General features: G+C 37.4%; 1 protein-coding gene across 4 annotated transcripts in view; it reads left to right on the top strand.

Annotated features, from left to right (window-relative positions):
* WDR35 (WD repeat domain 35) overlaps positions 1-22,313 on the top strand; it is a 61,335-nt gene that overhangs the window by 31,952 nt on the left and 7,070 nt on the right. For all 4 annotated transcript variants that reach the window (XM_040496141.1, XM_040496139.1, XM_040496138.1 and 1 more), the window contains 10 exons: positions 1,754-1,823; positions 3,088-3,141; positions 7,283-7,392; positions 8,118-8,328; positions 13,442-13,522; positions 16,001-16,137; positions 16,690-16,893; positions 17,951-18,097; positions 18,735-18,867; positions 21,379-21,489. In XM_040496141.1, coding sequence (XP_040352075.1) covers positions 1,754-1,823; positions 3,088-3,141; positions 7,283-7,392; positions 8,118-8,328; positions 13,442-13,522; positions 16,001-16,137; positions 16,690-16,893; positions 17,951-18,097; positions 18,735-18,867; positions 21,379-21,489 — 1,258 coding nt within the window. The remainder of the gene's footprint in view (positions 1-1,753; positions 1,824-3,087; positions 3,142-7,282; positions 7,393-8,117; positions 8,329-13,441; positions 13,523-16,000; positions 16,138-16,689; positions 16,894-17,950; positions 18,098-18,734; positions 18,868-21,378; positions 21,490-22,313) is intronic.

The raw sequence follows: 22,313 nt of genomic DNA, 5'->3' as shown, positions 1-22,313 counted from the left end.
ACGGCACCTCTAAATCATTTCTTTTTAAAATATATTTTCTTTCTGTCTTTAATACATTTCTGTTAAATTTAACATTTAATCTCCTTATTGATCAAAGTACAATTATGATTTCAGTTTAACAATGATAAAATCTCATGATATTTTTGAGATAGAAAATGGCTTGATTTTCTTATGATTATATTACATTTATGATTTCTTGATGATCAGGCTTTGTGCATATGTACTTTACAAACATCATTTTATTTATGCCTCTTAAAAAAAACCCTGCAAAACGTTGCCCTTATTTCCACATGGAGAAATTGAGGATCAGAGAAGTTAAGTGACTTGCCCAGGGCCTCATAGCTACTCTATGTCGTATCTTCCCTGTTCACCTCCACTTGTTTTAATGTTTTTCCAGCAGACATAGAGCACCTGGCAGTATATGGCACTGTGCTAGGCACTAGAGATACAGCCTTTGGTTCCGGGAAACCCACCAACTAGAGAGAGAGGTAAACTAGTGGAGATACTATGGTGTGAATAGTATTATAATGAAGGTATCAGAGAGATGGGCAGAGTCCAAAAGTAGTCATCATCATCACACAGGGAACATAGGGAACAATTCTTTAGTTCAGAACAAAAATTTCATTAATTAGAGCTTCCCAAATACATTTAGGCTTTACCTTTATGTATTTTTTAAAATTTTTATTAATTTTTTTAATGTTTTATTTTATTTTTTGAGAGATGGAGAGAGAGAGCACGAGCAGGGGAGGGGCAGACAGAGAGGGAGACCTATAATCCGAAGCAGACTCCAAGCTCTGAGCTGTTAGCACGGAGCCCGATGGGGGCTTGAACCCACGAATGCGAGATCATGACCTGAGCCTAAGTTGGACACTCAGCCAGCTAAGCCACCCAGGCAGCCATAAATTTTTTTTAACATTTATTTATTTTTGAGAGACAGAGACAGAGCAAGCAGGGGAAGGGCAGAGAGACAGAGACAGAATCCGAAGCAGGCTCCAGGCTCTGTGCTGATAGCTCAGAGCCTGATGCGGGGCTTGAATCCACGGCATTGTGAGGTCATGACCTGAGCCGAAGTCAGACACTTAACTGACTGAACCACCCAGACGCCCCTAGGCTTCACCTTCATTGAGCACATTATTAGACAGGAAATTACGGAGAAACAACAGAGAAACTTACTTAGTGTATCAGAAGTTATTCCTGACATTCATTTGGAGAATAAGGTAAAATAGCTGTTGGGTCTTAATGAAATTCATTGAAAATATGTGATTCAATGTTCAAATATATTTTCGACTTAGCTTTCAGGAACATATTACTTGCATAACTAGGAAACACCTGGTAGGTAGTTTCTACCTTTATACGATTGAGTTGTGTCAAGAACTCTTTTTAAAAAAAAATTTTTTTTTAATGTTTTTATTTATTTTTGAAGGAGAGAGACAGAGCATGAGACGGGGAGGAGCAGAGAGAGAGGGAGACATAGAATTTGAAGACTGGAGCAGGCTCTAAGCTGTCAGCACAGAGCCCTATGCGGGGCTCGAACTCACGAACTGTGAGATCATGACCTGAGCTGAAGTCAGACGCTTAACTGACTGAGTCACCCAGGCGCCCCAGGTTGTGTCAAGAACTCCTTAAAATAATCAGGACATTTATGTTACATAACAGTATTCATTGGTGACATTCAACCTAATTATTCTAAAGATTATGAAATGGTATAACCTGTACTTAGACTATCTTTGAAATTCTGACTTTTTTTTCCCAGAATTTATCATGTGGATGATACTCCTTCTGGATCAGTGGATGGGGTGCTTGACTATAGTAAAGCCATTCAAGTAAGTGATCTTATTGCCAGCAAATGTTAATATCTGTAGATTTGGAAGTACTGTAATTTTAGTTTAAGATCTGAAAAAGAATTTGTTTTTAGTGAATAGCATCATATTCTGGTAATTCTTAAAAAAAAATTTCTGTTGTGAAAACCTTTTTCTAGGTGTGCTGTGATTTTTCCTTCTTTTGATTTTTAAAAACATTTTTGTTTTTTTTCTTATTCTTTTTTAAAATTTTAGAGAGAGAGAGCGTGAGAGGGGGAGAGGGGCAGAGGGAGAGAGACAGCGAATCTCAAGCAGGCTCCACGCTGAGTGTGGAGCTCTAATCCATGATGCTGGGCTCAATCCCATAACCATGAGATCATGACCTGAGCTAAAGTCAAGAGTCAGACACTCAACTGACTTGAGCCACCAGAGGCCCCTAAAAACATTTTTGAAATAATTATAGGCTCATGGGAGGTTGTACAGATAGCTTAGAACCTTTTTGCCCCACTTCCCAATGGTGACATCTTCTATAACAGTAGTATAATATCAAAAACAGGAAATTGACATTGATAATGACACCATTAACTGGACTCCCACCGGATTCCTTACTCAGTTTTCACTAGTTTATGCATGTACATGTGTGCGTGTGGTTTTATGGAATCTTACCATCATGAAAGAACTTGCCTCATGCTATTTCTTCATTTTCACACTTGTTCTCCACCCCATCCCTGCTCCACTGGCAACCACTCATCTGTTTCCATTTCTGGTTTTGTCACTCTGAGAATTCTTTAAATGAATGGAATCATGTGGCATGTAACCTTTTGAGATTGGCTTTTTCTCACTAAGCATAAGCTCTTGAGACTCGTCCAGCTTGTTGCTGTGCCATGCTGTTTCCCCTTCCTCATTCTGGCACGGTCTGGCCCTTCTGTCATCTGTTCATCTTTTGTGACTGAGCTCAGGTTTCCATCTCCCTGCGTACTTCTGTGTAAATGAGATGTTCCTTCCTCTGTTGCTCTCCTAGATCCTGAGCGTACCGCTACTCTTATTAATTAGGTGTTCAGCTCGCTTTCTTCCCCAGTAGGCTTTTGAGTAATCCCTGAGGGGAAAGATTTTATTCGAGTGTCTTCGGTGCTTAGTTCAGCATCTTGCACATAGTAGGTGCTCAGTAAGTGAATGTTTAAGTTAATAAATATATTGAAGTATTCTTCTTAGTGAATTGCATACTACCTTATACCAGATTAGTCACTCAATAAGTATTTGTTAAAGAATAATAATTGATTTATTTTAGGGCACCCGGGATCCAATTTGTGCCATAACTGCATCTGATAAGACACTGATCGTGGTAAGTTCTTAAAAAACTGATTTTATGAATAATAATTGTTTAAATTATAAAAATAGAGTAAAGTAATATGTTTTGGATTTGAATATCATCTTGTGGGCACCCAGTTTTCTAAGCCCAAAGTAGTAAATAAGAAATTTTTAAAGACTGCCTCACAAATTGTTAATTATTTGCAAAAATAACTATTAATAAATGCAGTAGAATAGTGGCCAACTGGGGAGAGTTTGACACCAGCTTGCATGAGCCACACAAGGGTTGGCAGGTGTCGAGTGGATTGGATAGCGGTAGTAGGTCTTAGAAAGCTTCCTTCTGTATGTGGCCCACTATTTGGTGTTGGAGAAAGTGCTTTGGCTCAGCTATTTTCATAAGACTTAAAATGAAGAGGTGGTGTGTTTGCTAACCAGTAAAAAAAAAAAAAAGTCTAGGGCAAATTTTTGCTGAATTTTTCAAATAAAATGAATGTAATGGTGGCTTTTCTTGAGCTCTGGCATTTGAAAATACTAATTTTAGAACTAAATGTTTAATATAATGGTGGTGGAGTCATTGAATTTCAGTTGTGTAAACATAGCCTTAGTGGTGTATGTTTACAGTTCTAGTTATGTTCTTTAGCCATTAGATAATTTTTGGGGGGACAAAATCTTAAGAATGTATTATTGTTTTTCCTCATCAAGTAAATTTGGTGTATTTTTGAAGCAGTTTGTCTTATGGAGCCTCTTTTTTCTTTTTAGAGTCTTTGCTCAATGGCAGGGGTTTTTGGTTATGCTAGTGGTGTTTCTGACATTAGCAAAAATAAAATAACATGCAACTCATATCAATCACGAAAATTGACATAATTCCCAAATGACAGTCTACCTATAACATACACACTTGAATGGCTTTAATACCAGCCAGAAAGTTTAATGGAGAAAATATCTTCTGCATTTAAAATTTCACTGTTGAAATGTAAAAGGTTTTAGAATCATTACTTTTTCAAACCTTTAAAGCCAAAGGGCCCCCTTTTTCAAAAACAAAATCTTTTTTCCTACCCCAATATGGTAAATCTTCCAAAACCCATACCTCCCTTTTATACACTAAACAATATTCTCCCCCTCCTCCTTCCACCCTTTCTGATAGGCCCCTCTTGAGAATCACGCTGCAAAAGCGGTGCTCCACTGATTAAAAAGGGGAGAGGGAAAGATGGCCTGAGCCGAGCCTTCCGCTTTGTCCCATTGCCATGGCCAGAGGAACAGAAGGGTTTGGAAACCAGAGTTCGCTCTTGTCTGTTATACCAACTATTGACCTGTCAGCATTAAGGTCTGCACAGAGTTACACTGAAACTTCTTTTATTTTTTATTTTTATTGATTTTGAGTATTCTTTTTTTTAATTTAATTTTTTATTTAAAAAAAAATTTTTTTTAACATTTATTTATTTTTGAGACACAGAGAGACAGAGCATGAACGGGGGAGGGTCAGAGAGAGAGAGGGAGACACAGAATCTGAAACAGGCTTCAGGCTCTGAGCTGTCAGCACAGAGCCCGACGTGGGGCTCGAACTCACGGACCGCGAGATCATGACCTGAGCTGAAGTCGGCCGCTTAACCGACTGAGCCACCCAGGTGCCCCTTATTTCTTATTTTTTAAAAATTTACATCCAAATTAGTTAGCATATAGTGCAACAATGATTTCAGGAGTAGATTCTTTAGTGCCCCTTACCCATTTAGCCCATATCCCCTCCCCCAACCCCTCCAGTAACCCTCAGTTCTCCATATTTATGAGTCTCTTCTGTTTTGTCCCCCTCCCTGTTTTTATATTATTTTTGTTTCCCTTCCCTTAGGTTCATCTGTTTTGTCTCTTAAAGTCCTCATATGAGTGAAGTCATATGATTTTTGTCTTTCTCTGACTAATTTCACTTAGCATAATACCCTCCAGTTCCATCCACATAGTTGCAAATGGCAAGATTTCATTCTTTTTGATTGCCAAGTAATACTCCGTTGTATATATATATATATATACCACATCTTCTTTATCCATTCATCCATCGATGGACATTTGGGCTCTTTCCATAATTTGGCTATTGTTGATAGTGCTGCTATAAACATGGGGGTGCATGTGTCCCTTTGAAACAGCATACCTGTATCCCTTGGATAAATGCCTAGTAGTGCAATTGCTGGGTCATAGGGTAGTTCTATTTTTAGTTTTTTTGAGGAACCTCCATACTGTTTTCCAGAGGGGCTGCACCAGCTTGCATTCCTGACTGTTTTATTTTTAAACATATTTTTTGGAATCTTAAACAGCTTTTAATGTAATATTTTATGTCTTGAGACTTCCTTACATATTCTAGAGAGATGCCCACTTTGTTAGGTACATGATTTGCAAATATTCTTCCAATTTGTACTTTGTCTTTTTTCTTCTCCTAACAAGGTCATTCACAGAGAAAAAATTTTGATTTTTGTGAATTCTGGTGTATCAGTTTTCTCTTTTAAGGATCATGCTTTTGGTGTGTTAGTTCTAAGCTTCTGCCGAGCCTCATTTATATTCTTTTTTTAAAAATTTTTATTTAGGGGAACCTGGATGGCTTAGTCTGTTGAGTGTCTGACTTCGGCTCAGGTCATGATCTCACTGTTCATGGGTTCGAGCTTCGTGTTGGGCTCTGTGCTGACAGCTCGGAACCTGGAGCCTGCTTCAGATTCTGTGTCTCCTTGTCCCTCTGCCCTCCCCCACTCATACTCTGTCTCTCTTTCTCTCTTTCAAAAATAAATATCAAAAAAAATTTTTTTTAATTTATTTAAATCCAGGTCAGTTAACATAATTGTAATAGTGGTTTTGGGAGTAGAACCCAGTGATTCATCACTTACATATAACACCCAGTGCTCATTCCAACAAGTATCCTCTTTAATGGCCATCACCCACTTAGCCTACCTCCCACCAACCTCCTCCATCAACCCTGTTTGTTCTTTGTACTTAAGAGTCTCTTATGGTTTTCCTTCCTCTCTGTTTTTATCTTATTTTCCTTACCTACCCTTATGTATATCTGTTGTGTTTCTTGAATTCCACATATGAATCAAATCATGCAATGTCTTTCTCTCACTGACTTATTTCGCTTAGCTTTATACATTCTAGTTACCTCCACATTGTTGCAAATGGCAAGATTTTAGTCTTTCTGATCACCAGGTAATATTCCATTGTATATATATACACCACATCTTTTTTTTTTTTTTCCTCCACTATTCATAGAACAGTTTATTGACCTACCTCATCTGGCAGGCCGTGGGCCCCTTCTGACCAGGAGAAGTGTCAGTCTTATAACACATCTACTTTATCCATTCATCAGTAGATGGACATTTGGGCTCTTTCCATAATTGGCTATTGTTGATAGCGCTGCTATAAACATTGGGGTGCATGTGCCCCTTAAAATCAGTCTTTTTGTATCCTTTGGATAAATACCTAGTAGTGCAACTGCTGGGTTGTAGGGTAGCTCTATTTTTAATCTTTAAAAAATTTTTGAGGAACCTCCATACTGTTTTCCAGAGTGGCTGCACCAGTTTGCATTCCCACCAGCAGCACAAAAGAGTTCCCCTTTCTCTGCAGCCTCACCACATCTGTTTTTTCCTGAGTTAATTTTAGCCATTCTAACACATTTAAACTAATACTCATTGTATCACTGCTTCTGATCATCTCCATTTGCCACTAACTAGTATCAGGTAGATGGCTATAGGATAAAAACGTGGACTTTCAGAAACCACTGTTTCATATGGTGATCTTATATTGATTTTTCATTCATGGTGAAATTTAATGCAATAAGTGCTTTATATTTTAGCTTTTAATGTACCTTAAATATTAACCTAGACAACAACTGTAAGTCACCCTTGTTATTTCTTCCTTGTGATATAAGGAGTTATGTATTACTGAACAGCTAAGTTTCTGACTTCTTTCTTGAATGCTGCATGAAAAAAAATTACATCACCTTCAACCACTTTTAAAGGGGTTTAATTAAATTAGGAGATAAATATGTACTCGGTAACGTGATTTAGTATCAGAATTGGGAATTAGTTAGGACACATTCACTTTGGTTTGGAAACAAATGTATGAACATATAGAGAGATCTGTAGTTGTAATTTAATGTTATTTTGTAAATATGCTTTAGTAATCAAAAGTAATTTCCACAGGGTCGTGAATCTGGCACCATTCAGAGATACAGTCTTCCTAATGTTGGTTTGATTCAAAAGTATTCCCTTAACTGTCGAGCCTACCAGTTATCCTTGAATTGCAATTCTAGGTAAGTCTGAAAATTCTCTTCATATAGATGCTGGGCTTAGAAGTTATCAATTTGGATTGTTGGATTTATGTAATAAATACAAAGATGTGTATTTGTTTTAAACTTGTCTATGGTTCAGTGTGGTTTTACTGTACTATATTTATATTTAAATGTTTATTTATTATACGGTATTTAGATGTTTTTCTCTAATTGGCAAAATATAGAAATTCAAATGTAATACTTTAAATTGTTTGCGTGCCAGTTGCTTTAATTCCTTTGGATACTTTTTCCTCACAAGGAAGCAAAATGGAGAGTAGTCTATGTCTTCTATCAAATTTAAGAAATTTTTAAAACCAGTTATTTTTTTAAAGCCATTTCTTTTTTCTTTTTCTTTTTTTATTAATTTTTTAAAAATGTTTACTTATTTTTGAGAGAGACAGACAGACAGAGAATGAGCAGGGGAGGGTCAGAGAGAGAGGGAGACACAGAATTTGAAGCAGGCTCCAGGCTCTGAGCTGTCAGCACAGAGCCCAGTGTGGGACTCACGAACCATGAGATCATGACCTGAGCCGAAGTCGGACGCTTAACTGACTAAGCCACCCAGGTGCCCCTTGAAGTCATTTCTGCCTTCTTCCCAAATTTGGATGAATTGATTTTGCACAAGAAGGGTAATAGGTAATTATATTCGTGATTGCTGATTGTCATTTTACCATCTTGTTTCCTTTCTCCAATTTCAATATTTGTAGTCGTCTTGCTATCATAGATATCTCAGGAGTTCTAACTTTCTTTGACTTGGACGCTCGGGTAACAGACAGCACAGGACAGCAGGTCATTGGCGAGTTGTTAAACTTGGAGCGTAAAGATGTCTGGGATATGAAGTGGGCCAAGGATAATCCAGATTTGTTTGCGATGATGGAGAAGACAAGAATGTATGTTTTCAGAAACTTGGATCCTGAGGTAAACACAAGAAATGAGTATTAGCAGTACATAAATAATGAGCCAGATGTGAAAACCTGGCTATTTCCCTTTTGTTTCCTTAAGAGGTTTGTTGGTGTTGGAGGCGTAAATTTCTGAAAATAAATAGAAACAGATCTGTGGATTTGTAAAATATTTGGTCATAAGTGGGAATAATACTCATCCTTTAAAAAGTCTCTGCTTTCTCTGAAAGGCACTTCCTAAGCATTTATCTGTACTTTTTAAAAGATGGAACCATGGTCTCTAATACATAGTCTTTATTTTTTCCTTGTCAAAGTTAAGAAAAAAAGAAAATCAGTAGTAGTATTTACCAAAATTGCTTAAAACAACCTAACCAAAGAAGTGTAGGCTTTTATTCTCCTTTGCCTCCCTGTCCACCTTAATCTGTGCTTCCTTATTTATGTTCACATGACCTCTGTCAGCCACTAATCCTGGTCTTTCTCACTCTGATGATTTTATGAATATGCAAGTGTGGACTGATTAATCTGTCCTCTCTGGAGTATCAGGAAGCCACTTGCTCACTAATTTTAAAGTTATATTTTGATTTTCTACTTGTGGCTCACATCAGCTAATTGTTTTTTTTTTAAGATTATTTATTTTGACAGAGAGAGCAGGGGAGGGGCAGAGAGAGAATCCCAAGCAGGCTCCACACTGCCAGCGCAGATCCCGATACAGGGCTCGAACCTACAAACTGTGAGATCATGACTTGAGCTGAAGTCAAGAGTCGGACACTCAGCCGACTGAGCCACTGGGGTGCCCCACATCAGCTAATTTTTAAGTTTAGAACTTCCCTGTCAGTCTGCTCTGGACCAACTGTTAGCATTTGTGTTTAGGAAATTCAATGTAATTTGAGTGGTAGCCTAATCAAAGCATCATTGAGATAAATTTTTATGTAATTTTTGAATAATTAATGGTTTCCAGTTGGGAATTTTCTGTATGGTTGTTGCACCCAACAAATGTAAATAATAATAAATAAGTTGATAGATATCATTAATTGATGTATGGGTTTGCGGTTTCCTTTTTGGAAAGAAATTGCATGCTTGGACCACTGAGCTGCCAAAAATCTTCTAGAGTGATTTATTTAGTGGTAAACTATTACACTGTCCCTTTAATATCTTAAATTATTTTCACATTTCCCCATTTTAGTGCTACTCAGGATCTTTGGGCTGGGAAATGACCTCATGTGAATTGTTCTCAAAGGCTTTGTCAGGAATTTTAAGGATCTTTGTAATTTTTAGCCCCTGGGTAGGGTTTAAAGGAAAGGCATTCAGGGCTGCTGCATTTAACTTGTAAGCAGGGGCTTCTTTCAAGGCTCCAAGGGAAATTTGACACTTGCCACAAAGTAAGTGTAAAAATTTGACAGGTAACCACAGGCCAACCTTGAGGATGGGAGAATACTTTTTGAATGTTAGGGTCCTTTTTCCATCCGTGTCCCCATGCGTACTAAGTCAGAAATCATATGCCTGGGCGAGTGTTGTTCCTGGCTGTTTGTAACGTGTGTGTAGCACACACGCTCAGTCTAGCACCAGGGGACGTCTTGGCCTGGTGCAAAGTGCTTCTTGAGTAGTTTTAACAGAATAGCCTTCCCCTCCCCTCCTTTTTTAGAGTCATTTTCAGGCTTGGCAAGTAGTTCAATTTCTGTTGGATTTAAAGCTAGATGGATTTCTTTCAACCTCACCACTGACTGGATTTCTTTATAAGTCATGCTGTGCTGTGCTGTTCATTCATGAGGACACTGGCTGGCTGTTGTCCCTGCTTGGTTAGTTATTGGTTAGTTACTCTGCTGTTCATTTCTTTGGCTGCTCATTGACTGATTCTGTAAGGACGTACTCTTTAAAACAGGATTTACTGGAGCTCCTTTAGGGCATAGTATTCTTTTACAATTCAGGAGATAAGCTGTTATTTGACAGTTAATACTGAATCCATTTTTGTCCATTTGAGTGTTAGGAATTCTAGATTCATACCTTCCTTTAAGTGGTAAACCTTTCTTCAGATTATAGATGAAAAACGGGTGCCATTTGTGTGTGAAGTTGTAATTCACTGATAAAGCACACTTTCTGAGAATTTGGAAATGAGTATTTAATGTTGATATTCCCTGCTTGGTCATTTTTATCTCCAGTGACCCTCTAAAGGTACCAATTCAGCTTTTCTAGTCTTTTTCTTGGATCTTCCCTTTCATTGGTACTACTTCATATTCATATTCCTTTCATATCTCATATTTTTACCACTCAGCTCATTTTTATACACTTCTTTACCAAACAAGAAGTTTCCAAATTTTTGAATCCATATCTTCATCTATGCATAATTATTTATTTAGAAATGATATATGTGACTTACCATATTAATACAAGTACTGTATGAATCATGCCCCTAAAATAGAAATTCTGAAAGAATGAGGAAAAAAATACATTTAACAGGCTGAAGTGAACTTTATTTTGAAATGTCAGGGTGCTATAGTTCTCACTGCCATTAGCTAGTGTCTGAGCATCGTGCACACTTGAATTATTAACTTTGTAAAGTCTTGTGTTTCAAATAGTCTTCTTGATAATTTTCAGTTGTTTAGCTGACTTTCTGTCAGATCTGATTCGAATGTGATTGTTTTCACTTTCTAATGTGGCTAACCCCAGAGTTTGTGCCAGGAGTAAAGGGGGTGACTGTTCTGCCTCGTCTTGTTTGCTTGTCCTTGCATTCCAGTATTCCACTTCATTCACGTATTCTTTCCAGGGAGATTTTTAAACCACTTGTCCAATTTATGAGAGCACAAAATTAGAGACTGTAATCCCTGAATCCGCTTAACTAGGTATATACAAACTTCGGTATGTCACAGTATGCTGCAATTAAATGGATAAGCGCTCAAGATACCTGTTATACTGTACATGTTCTGAGACCTTCTGATATATGTACTGGGTAAGAGTACTTAATACAGTATAGATTAGTGAAGTTTAAAATACTTTCTTGATAAAAATAAATTTCTTATGTACTGAGTAGGGGAGTGTATCCTGCTTTTGTTGACCACTGGTCTAAAACTTCATATTCAATGGAAATATGGATGGATATCTAGTGAATTTTGGAAAATAATGAGAATTAGATGAGATAATTCAAGTAGAAGTTGACTTTTTAAAATCCGAATAATATAAATATATTTGCATATTTACTTGTGCGCCAATAATCATAGATTATTTTCGAAACTCTTAGTTTTTAACCTTCCTTCCAATCTTTATTTTCTCCCTTTCTCTTTATTTTTGGTATAACTTTTTATCCACACATCATCTTTTATGACTTTATTTTTTGGCTACCTTGCTTTGTTTTTTGTCTAGTCAAAAATAAAGCAATTTTCTAATGATAAACATTTTTATACAGGTATATTTGGATACATGTTATATTCAAATAATTAAAATATATGAAAGGCCTCTATAATTTATAAGAAGTATGTTATATATTTAATTCTTGAATTAAATTTTATCCTTGATTCTTTCTGGTGATCATTGCTCATACTTGCCTTTACATAATACAACTTTTTTTGAGGAAATAAAGAAATTTGGTAAAATTTACTTATCTTTGAGAGACAGAGACAGAGCGTGAACAGGGGAGGCAGCAGAGAGAGAGGGAGACACAGAATCTGAAGCAGGGTCCAGGCTGAGCTGTCAGCACAGAGCTGGACATAGTGCTTGTACTCATGAATGGTCAGATCATGACCTGAGCTAAAGTCGGATGCTTAAGCGACTGAACCACCCAGGTGCCCCAACAATTTTTACTTTTTAAGAGAAAATGCCACTTTAAGACTCAAATGCATATAATGTGCACACAGAGCCCCATTCTTAAACCTTGACATACTAAAACTAAATATGATTCAATTTTTAAAAATCTGATTCAATTTTTACCTCTAATTTCCATCTTTTTAAGTATCATCCTGTAGTTTCTATCACATGAAGAACTAAGTATCAGAGTTATAAATTTGATACATTATTTCCTTTGAATTTTGCTTACTTTCTATTTCATGATACACACACACACACACACACACACACACACACACACACACACACATTAAAAACACATTCCAGGGGTGCCTGGGTGGCTCAGTCAGTTGAATGTTCGACTTTGGCTTATGTCATGATCTTGCGGTTCATGGGCTCGCGTCCCGTGTCGGGCTCTGTGCTGACAGCTCAGAGCCTGGAGCCTGTTTTGGATTCTGTGTCTCCCTCTCTCTCTGCCCCAAGCTGACTCAGCTTGGTCTTTCTCTCTCTCAAAAAATAAATAAACATTAAAAATTACATTCTGGTATTATTTCCATTACCAGACATTATCTTATCCTTTTCATAGTGCTCTTGGAGGTAGTAAGTATAGTGAGAGTTTATTTCTTGTTATTTATATAATATTTATATCTCCTTTTTCTACTAGAGATTTAGGGCAGCTACTTTACATTATAATATGCATTTGCTACACTTTATTTCTATAAGCTTGCGTAATACTAAGAAAAGAGACAGACCTGTAACAGACTTGTGTATTTACATCTTGGCAAATTAAATCTTATGTAGAAAATCTATCAGGAATGCTCTCTGGCTAATTTTATAGAGGATGGACTTTGCAGTATGGGGTAAGATTTCTTTGATATATGTACTTGCATACAACTGTAGTGTTTGTTGGTTTTATTAAGAATTAAATTTAATGTTGCATTGCATGAGTAAGAATTATCAAGTGGTATAAGGCATTTTTGGATTAATTGAGAAAAATTGGACTGATGTTAGATGCTATTAGGGAATTAATATTAATTATATGAGGTGTAATAATAGTAATGTGGCCACTTAAAGAACATCCTTATCTTTTAGAGATATGTACTGAAATATTTAGGGGTGAAATGTCATGATGTCTATACATTTTACTTGATTTACTTTAAAAGACTTCATCCAAAAAATCGACTGAAGCATATTTAGCAAAATGTTAATAATATTTAGGTGATGGACATATGGATGTTAATGACATTCTTTCTAATTTTCTGTTGGTTTGAAAATGTTGAAAATAAAATACAAAGTCATATGTTAAAGGAAGGAAAATTTTGTACAATTAAGCATAACATTTGTCTTTATCTTTAAAGGAGCCCATTCAGACTTCTGGATATATTTGTATCTTTGAGGATTTAGAAATTAAATCTGTTCTTTTGGATGAGATATTGAAGGTAATTCTTAAAAAACAATTGTATTTTTGTTGCTGGCTTGACTGAGATTTGTTTTATTTTATGCCCAGGCAGTGTGGTGTTCCTGTTAGGAATGTGGATTGACCCTGCTTGGTCACTTGTACCACTTTTAGACGGGTTCCTTCATCTTTTTTGAACTTCATTTTCCTTTCTTGTTTATAAGCCTCAATTATTTTTTTCAATTTTTTCCTCTATAAAATGTGGATAATAATGGCTCCTATCTAACAGGATTGTTATTGTATAAGGTAATCTGTGAAAAGCACTTACCACAGTGTTTGGATCAAGAGCTCAAAAAATGGTGGCTAGTTGTGGTTGTCATTGTTTTTATGTCAATAACAAAGAGAAGAAATACTTGACAATTAATTTACTTTGTTCTTTTGAGCTCTAAGACAGGTACTTGAGTAACTTTGTTTGCAGGGCCACTATCCTCCTATTTTTTTTTCAGGCTTTATAAAATAATCCAGTTCTGATTCCAGCTATCTTTTTGAACCCCTACTTTGGCCTTCATTGACTATCTTTTGAGAATTTCTTTCTCTAAGAATATATTAAAAACATTTTTACTTTCATTTTATACAAAGCATTTACTTTTTTCTGTATACTTCATATATTTTTTGGAATTGGGTTAATAGAGTTTTACATTTCTGAAGTTAGTTGCAATTTGTAGCATGGTTTCATGTTTTGGTTTGATATGTAAATTGTAGCCCTTTAAAGCTCTTTGTTTGTGAGCCTGTTTTTTTTTCCCCCATGAGAAATTTATTGGAGCACTAGAGCTGAAGGAATACGAAAGGAAAAGGAAGGGAATTTACTAAATTTACATTCACTAAAGTGCCTTCATAGGAGGTGTTCAATTGTCATTTGTCATTGCATGTCACTCTTCATTTGTCATTACAACTGTGCCCGGTAGATAATACACAGACCTCATTTTTAGTGGAGAAAGCTCTTCGTGAGTAAAATGATTTACCAAAAGTCTGTCTGTTCACTGACTCAGCAGATGTTTATTGGCAGTCAGTAAGGCAAGTTCCTGGCCTCAAGTAGAGGGGTTGGGGAGGTAGACAAGAAATTCAGCAACCAGCAAAGGGGCGGGGCTGGCGCAGTTCAGTGGGCAGGTGCGTCTGTCAGAGGTCTGTGGGGAGAGAGCGCTGGTACAGTTCTGAGACTGTGAACCACGTGAGTAGTACAAGGCTGGCATTGTGCTAAACGTTTGATACGTGTTATCTCATTTAATCCTCACAATTCTAGGAAGCCAGTCTGATTATTATCTTCATTTGTTCAGATGAAGAATCTGAGGCTTGGAGAGAGAAACTCATTTGCCAGTGACACCCAGTTGGCAGTAGGCAGAGACGTGAATGATTTCACTCCAAGCCGTCTGGCTTCAAAGCTGGTGTATGTAATTGGTAGCAGTGGCGGAACTGAAGGGGAACAGTCGTGGGGGAGGTTGGCCCCAGTCATACGAGACCTTGTGTGCCTTCTGTGGAGTTTGGACTGCCTTCTGGAGTCACTGGGGGAGTAAAGCAGGAGAGTGATGTGATTGGGTTTATATTTGGGGAGGATGGCCTTGGCTTCCTGGGTGGGCACAGGACGGGGGTACAGCAGGTTTTAGAAAGAGTTGTTACATAGCCAGTAGGCTGAGGAATTAGGATCTAAGCTTAGATCTGTTTGAATCCAAACCTCATGCATTTTCCATACTACTTTCTACTTTGTGCCAGGGATTTCTGGGAGAACTTTTCAGTTTCTAAGTACAGTGGTTTAGTTGCAGGTGGGGAGGGCCAGATGCAGCTTAGTTCTGGGAGCCATTGCTGTTTTCTGTATGTGGGGGCGGGGGGCTCTAATTTTCTCCTGGGCTTCACTTTTTCTTTACTTGGAATATGTAGGATATTGGTGAGTTCATTATAACTGTTTTATTTTCTTGGCCATTAGCTAGCTATTTCCTGCAAGACTGGCCTTCAGAAAAAAAAATTTTGGAGGGGTCAGCTAGCTGAATTAACAAAAGGAAAGAGATAATGAAAACTAGCTCTTTCTTTTATTTGCTTGTCTGCTGCCCAACAGCACAGGGGACAACTGTCTCATTTCCCCCCGGCAAGGAGAGAGTAGATTAAGGAGTGAGCTGGTAGAGGCCCCTGCACATGTCTTTTCTGCAGCACTTTGGGCGAGAAGAGAATAGTAGCCCCTGGGAACATGAGAGTTAAGCTGAGGGAAACAAGGCTGTATGATTGTAAGACAACCCTTCTTCCACTGTCCTCTTTTCCCTGTGGGCAGCCTAGTAACCTCAGGAGGAACTTCACCTGTGGATTGTGGCTGTTTTCCAGATAACTCAAAGACCCACACATTGGAATATCTTTTCTTCCCATTTTGGTTTACAACATGATACAGTTGTTTGTGTGTGTGCATGTATTTTACTGTAAAAAAGAAACACATACTCTAACGGCAGGTATTTGCATTTCTTTTCATCTTTATTTTTAGAATCCAGAACACCCAAACAAGGATTATATAATTAACTTTGAGATCCGGTCCTTGCGAGATAGTCGAGCATTGATTGAGAAAGTTGGAATTGAAGATGCATCTCAATTCATTGAGGACAATCCACACCCCCGACTTTGGTATTTAAAAATAAAAAATCCTCCCAAAATGTCTGGTGTATGCATTTAAAGTCTCAGCTCTATTGTCTCCCACTCTCATGGTAGCCTTCATGGGGGTAGACTTGCATTCTTGTTCTTCTTTTTATTTAAAAAAAAATGTTTATTGTTTTTTATTTATTTTTTGAGAGAGAAACAGAGAGTGAGTGGGGAAGAGGCAGAAAGAGAGGGAGACACAGAATCCAAAGCATGCCCCAGGCTCTGAGCTGTGAGCACAGAGCCCAACGCAGGGATGGAATCCATGAATCGTGAGATCATGACCTGAGCTGAAGTGATGCTTAAGTGACTGAGCCACCCAGGCACCCCTTTGTTCTTCTTTTTAAAATACAGAAATTAAATTCAGATTTGGAAGTACTCAAAATAAGCATAATATTAAGTAAAACATACATAAATATGTTAAAGTAATCACTTCCCACCATGTTTAACTAGAAACAACAGGTATAATAATTAAATTCGGGTTCAAGACTTGTTTAACAGTAATGGCAATAAGCTTTTCTGTTTCTTGTTTTAATAAAGGCGCCTACTGGCTGAAGCAGCTCTTCAGAAACTAGATCTGCACACGGCAGAGCAAGCGTTTGTGCGCTGCAAAGATTACCAAGGCATTAAGTTCGTGAAGCGCCTGGGCAATCTACAGAGTGAGTCCATGAAGCAGGCCGAAGTTGCTGCCTACTTCGGCAGGTTTGAAGAGGCAGAAAGAATGTATCTTGATATGGACAGAAGGTGAGTAATGAAGGTACAGGCATTCTGGAGTACTTCTGGCATTCATGCTTTTCTTCTGTACAAATGAGGAATGTACAGTAGACTAAATGTGTCATGCCACTTCTTTCAGAAAATAATCTCAGTTTAGTTACAACCTGGATATTCCACGTGGCCCTTACATTAATTTATGTATTGAAATTTGGAGGCAGTTTCCTTTTTCTTTTTTTCTTTTTTTTTTTTTTTTTAAATTTTTTTTTTTTTCAACGTTTATTTATTTTTGGGACAGAGAGAGACAGAGCATGAACGGGGGAGGGGCAGAGAGAGAGGGAGACACAGAATCGGAAACAGGCTCCAGGCTCTGAGCCATCAGCCCAGAGCCTGACGCGGGGCTCGAACTCACGGACCGCGAGATCGTGACCTGGCTGAAGTCGGACGCCTAACCGACTGCGCCACCCAGGCGCCCCAATATTATTTGTACTTCAAGGAGATCCCTAATACTGCTTAAGCCCTGAAAAGAAAGATAAAACCAAATATGTGTTTATATGTATGGTTTTTTTTTTTTTTTTTAATGTTTATTTTTCAGACAGAGAGAAACAGAGCATGAATGGGGGGAGGGTCAGAGAGAGGGAGACACAGAATCTGAAACAGGCTCCAGGCTCTGAGCGGTCAGCACAGAGCCTGACGCGGGGCTCGAACTCGCGACCACAAGATTGTGACCTGAGCCGAAGTCGGATGCCTAACCGACTGAGCCACCCAGGTGCCCCAGTATATGTATGATTTTTAAATAAGCCTGATCATGTCTCAATAATTGATCAAAAGAAGTTATTATTATTTAAATCATTATTTTGCTAGGAAAATTGGAAGGCTAGGAAAATAAAAGGCAGGAAGGTATTTCCTTTTCCTGATTTCAAGTTCTCCCCATTGCCTCTTTCCTGGTCAAATTTCTAAAATGTTTGGGGAGGTAACTTGTCCGTCTGTTCACTGCTGGGTATTCTCAGTACCCCGGAATTGACCCTAGCATGGGGTAGGCACTTCACAAGTATTTGTCAAGTGAATGAATGTATACTGTTGTTTACAGAGATCTTGCTATCGGCCTCCGGCTGAAATTGGGAGATTGGTTTAGAGTACTCCAGCTCTTGAAAACTGGATCTGGTGATGCAGATGACAGTCTTCTTGAACAAGCCCACAATGCCATCGGAGACTACTTCGCTGATCGGCAAAAGTGGTAGGCAACCTATGTGAACCTCTTCATCTGTTCATGTAGCACTTGATATGGTAGCTGCCTGAGTACTTCCCATTGGCACAAAGCTGGGGACATTGAAGGCCGGCCCCCTGGATTCTTAAATTCAAGCAGATTTAAATTCCCAATGGGGAGCAAGAGATCCTTGATAAATGTTATAAAACTTCGGAGTTTCCAAACTCACAAACGTGTGCTTAGTTTCAGGCAGGTTTCTACTGTTTAAGACCACAGTGTGCATTTCAGAGACATATGATTTATTTCTGAAAAAAGGAAAAGTATTTTATGTTTTCTTGTTTTCTTGTAGATTATTTTCAGAAGTCATTGGCTTTTATTCTTAGGTTTTCATTTGGATCAATATACTTATTTATGTCCGTGTTTGGAAGCACAACTGTATATCCAATTACAACAATTTCTCTTAATAGCCAAAGAATGTTGCAACTAAAATGTGCTTCAGAGTCTTTAGATTTTATCCCCCCAGTTTATACACTTCAAAGACATGCTGTAACTGAAGATGGTAACTAGAGTAATACTAGTAATTCTAATGAGAATTTTTAATGAGACTGTTTATTTATCAGGAGATTCACATTAGTTTTAGAAATTGTTCTTTTTTTTTCCCCCATAGGTTGAATGCTGTACAATATTATGTACAAGGCCGGAACCAGGAACGCTTAGCTGAATGCTATTATATGTTGGAAGATTATGAGGGATTGGAGAATCTTGCCAGTTCACTTCCAGAAAACCACAAGTTGCTTCCAGTGGGTATTAAAAATTTTAGTTTTTAGATTTGTTAGGTTATTTTTGTTAGGTTTTGTGTTATAGTCAGGAAATATCTTCTGCCACAAGAAAATTTAAAATCTATAATCTCATAGTTTCTTAAATGTGGAATGATACTTTTAATTGTTAAAACAATATATCAATATTACAGACTGCTTGAAAATAGAGGGAAAATTAGTCATATTCCCACTACTTTAACATGTTCACAATCTCCTATAGTATTGTCAGTTTTATAAAATTGCTTTTAAAAGTTAGCTGACACATGAAATATTTACAGTTAAAATCTCTTGTCAGAGGTTTGCTTCAAAATTATCTGAGCTGGGTCTGGGGATTAGTGTGTGTGTATGTATGTTTGAAATTTGCTGTAATAAAGGTTTAAAAAGATAGCTTGACTTTTATTAGGTTATGTTAACAAAGTATGTAGTGTTAAAAAAGAAAAAAACAGAGTTCTCTGGAAATTTGTTTTGAATGTCCTTTTTAAGCCTCTTAATTCTTGAATGACGTTAGTGAGTTTATATTTTATTTGTTTTATGTAAAATGTAAATCATTGAGCTGTATAGTACCTGTAGAGTTAGCATCTCTCAACTGCAGGGTCGGGACATGTATCGGTTGTGAGTTCTACCACAAAATTTTTGTTTGTTAATTAGTAGATGATAGAATTCTGATAATTCAGTTTTGTCTCTTGTGAATTAGAGCCATTATCCCTGTAATAATGGCATTTTCATGTACTTTATTCTCAGTCCTGTGTTTTCTTGAGTAGGAAAGAAACTGAAATTAGTTACAACCTTGGAGATCGGGACAGTGTGTCCTGCATTAATGTCATCTGTTAGGTGTGTCTGATGATGCAGAAAAGAGTATTGCTGTAGGATATCCAGAATAGTATTATTACTGAGTAAATATTAAGTTATTATAGCTATAGTAATAATTAAATAATTAAAATGCTTAAAACATTTTAGTAGTGCAAATGTTTTTTTTAGTATTGCAAATTTTAAATCAAGTTTTTGAAGGAGTTTTTAATATGGTAAAATTTACATAATGTTTAATTGAAAAATACAGAGAACGGAACTATATATAGTATGAACACAATACATACACCAACTCACACATACATATAGATTCCTAAGACACAGATGTTAGGAAATGACATCAGACTATTGAGAGAGATTTCCTATGGGTAGTAAGATTGTAAGTAACTTTTGTGCTTTCTAATTTTTATTTACCATTACAGTCTATTACTTTGTAACCAGAAAATATAAACATTACTTTAATTAATTAATTAAATGCTTAGTTTTATTTTAGAGAGAGAGAGAGAGAGAGAGAGAGAGAGAGAGAGAATGTGAATGGGGAGGGGCAGAGAGGAGGGGGGTACAGAGGATCCAAAGCAGGCTCTGTGCTGAGAGCAGAGAGCCTGATATTGGGCTCAAACCCATGAACTATGAGATCATAACCTGAGCCAAAGTTAGACACTCACTGAGCCATCTAGGTGCCCCTAAACATTACTTTTAAAAAGATAGTTGGATCTAAAACATACTTTTATGATTTTCCCAAAATATTTTATTATTTTTTTTTAATGTTTATTTATTTTGAGAGAGAGAGAGAGAGAGACAGCACAAACAGAGGAGGGGCAGAAAGAGAGGGGGAGACACAGAATCAGAAGCAGGCTTCAGGCTCTGAGCTGTCAGCACAGAGCCCGACGTGGGGCTTGAACCCACAAACTGTGAGATTATGACCTGATCACAGGCTCTGTGCTGACAGCTCAGAGCCTGGAGCCTGCTTCCGATTCTGTGTCTCTCTCTCTCTCTATCCCTTCCCTGCTTGTGCTCTTTCTCTCTCTCTCTCTCAAAAAATAAATAAATGTTTAAAAAATTAAAAAAAAAAAGAAGTAAGGGTAGGGAGAGGAAAACTCTTGCCAATTAGATATTCAGAAGGAAAAAAAAATTGATTTTCTGAAAATGGAGAGTGAGCCAGTATGGGTATGGTGGGTTTGTGTTGTGGTTCTCCTTCCTTCCCACCACCCTTGGAGGGAGCTCTGTTTGGGATCTGGCTTCCTGAATTAATGAATGGCCTATCTGGGGCGTTTCTTCAGAGAGGTATTAGAGAGCTCTGTGAATGTGAGATTTTCCTTAAGCCTCTAACATTACCATTGTTATACCATCAGTTGCCTTAAATGTTTTTTTCAACACCAGTATGGGGTTTGTTCCCCAGCTTGACGTTTCTGTGCCCTAGCTACTAGAGGACCCGAGTTCCGGACGTTCCGGACCTGGTTAAAAAGTAGATCTGCAGCCGGAGCCAGTGAAGCACCGGTTTCGTAGACAGTGATGCCTTAGCTTCCTTTCTGGTTTGTAGCCTCTGCCCCTGCATATGTTGCAACGAAAAATTACTGTAACCACCCGTAAATTTAATATTTGTATGTCCCTATGGAGTTTTGTAAATTAAACTATAAGTGATTTCCTTGGTCTGTGAGATCTGATAATATTGTTCTGTCCTTACAGGAAATAGCACAAATGTTTGTGAGGGTTGGAATGTGTGACCAAGCAGTGACCGCATTTTTGAAATGTAATCAGCCAAAGGCAGCAGTAGATACCTGTGTACATCTCAACCAAGTAAGGAACTGAAAATTAAGGTCCCTAGTCATCCTTTTAGACTGTTGCCACTGTAGGGTTGAGGTGGATTTTGTGAAAGGAGCTAGATGCTTTCTTACTTTGTTGAGGACCTAGAAAATACTGGAGTTTGCATTTACCTCTTGAAGTGCTACCGTTAAGGGTGACCCACTCGTAACTAAGTCAATATGGGGACAAACCCTGTGCTTTTTAGTCAGGCAACTTGTTGTCTGGAAGTAATTTCATAATTTTCTGCATTTTATTAGGGTTTTGTTTCCAAAGAAGGACTAGTTAATGGTCATTGCAAGAGGAAGGAATTGAGTTACCTTATCAGTATTTATTTTGGCAATCTATTTTCCTGTCTCTTTAGAGAAAACATATATTTGATATTCTTGGGAGCTGGAATTTAACTAAAACTAAAGTGCAGAATTGTGGAAATTGTTGAATATCAGTATATTCCTTTAAGTGTTTTCTTGAAGTATTTTATAAAGCTCCATTTGGTTTTTAAAAATAACTTTTAAATGTTAAATCTGATAGGACATTTTCTTAACCGAAATGGCATATTTTGTTCTACTATAAGCAAGTATAGCTTTTCCTCACGTCTAGCTGGTGCAAAATTGAATTATAATATTGTAATTATAAACTTTGAAGCTTTCCTTTTCTGATGTCCTTCTTAAGCAAATCACAGTCTTGGGCCATTTAATCATTTTGACATGTTTGACTTATAGAACTTATAATTGCTCTGATTTTAATTAAAGTTACTGTAAACTGCCTGGCAGGCTCAGTTGGTAGAGCATGAGACTCTTTTTTTTTTTTTTTTTTTTTTT

This window comes from Herpailurus yagouaroundi, unplaced genomic scaffold (genome assembly GCF_014898765.1).
Source record: "Herpailurus yagouaroundi ecotype Mexico unplaced genomic scaffold, PumYag 188, whole genome shotgun sequence".
NCBI classification, from domain to species: domain Eukaryota; kingdom Metazoa; phylum Chordata; class Mammalia; order Carnivora; family Felidae; genus Herpailurus; species Herpailurus yagouaroundi.
Note: the sequence above shows the minus strand (reverse complement) of the source record. Positions and strands in the feature narration are given on the sequence as shown.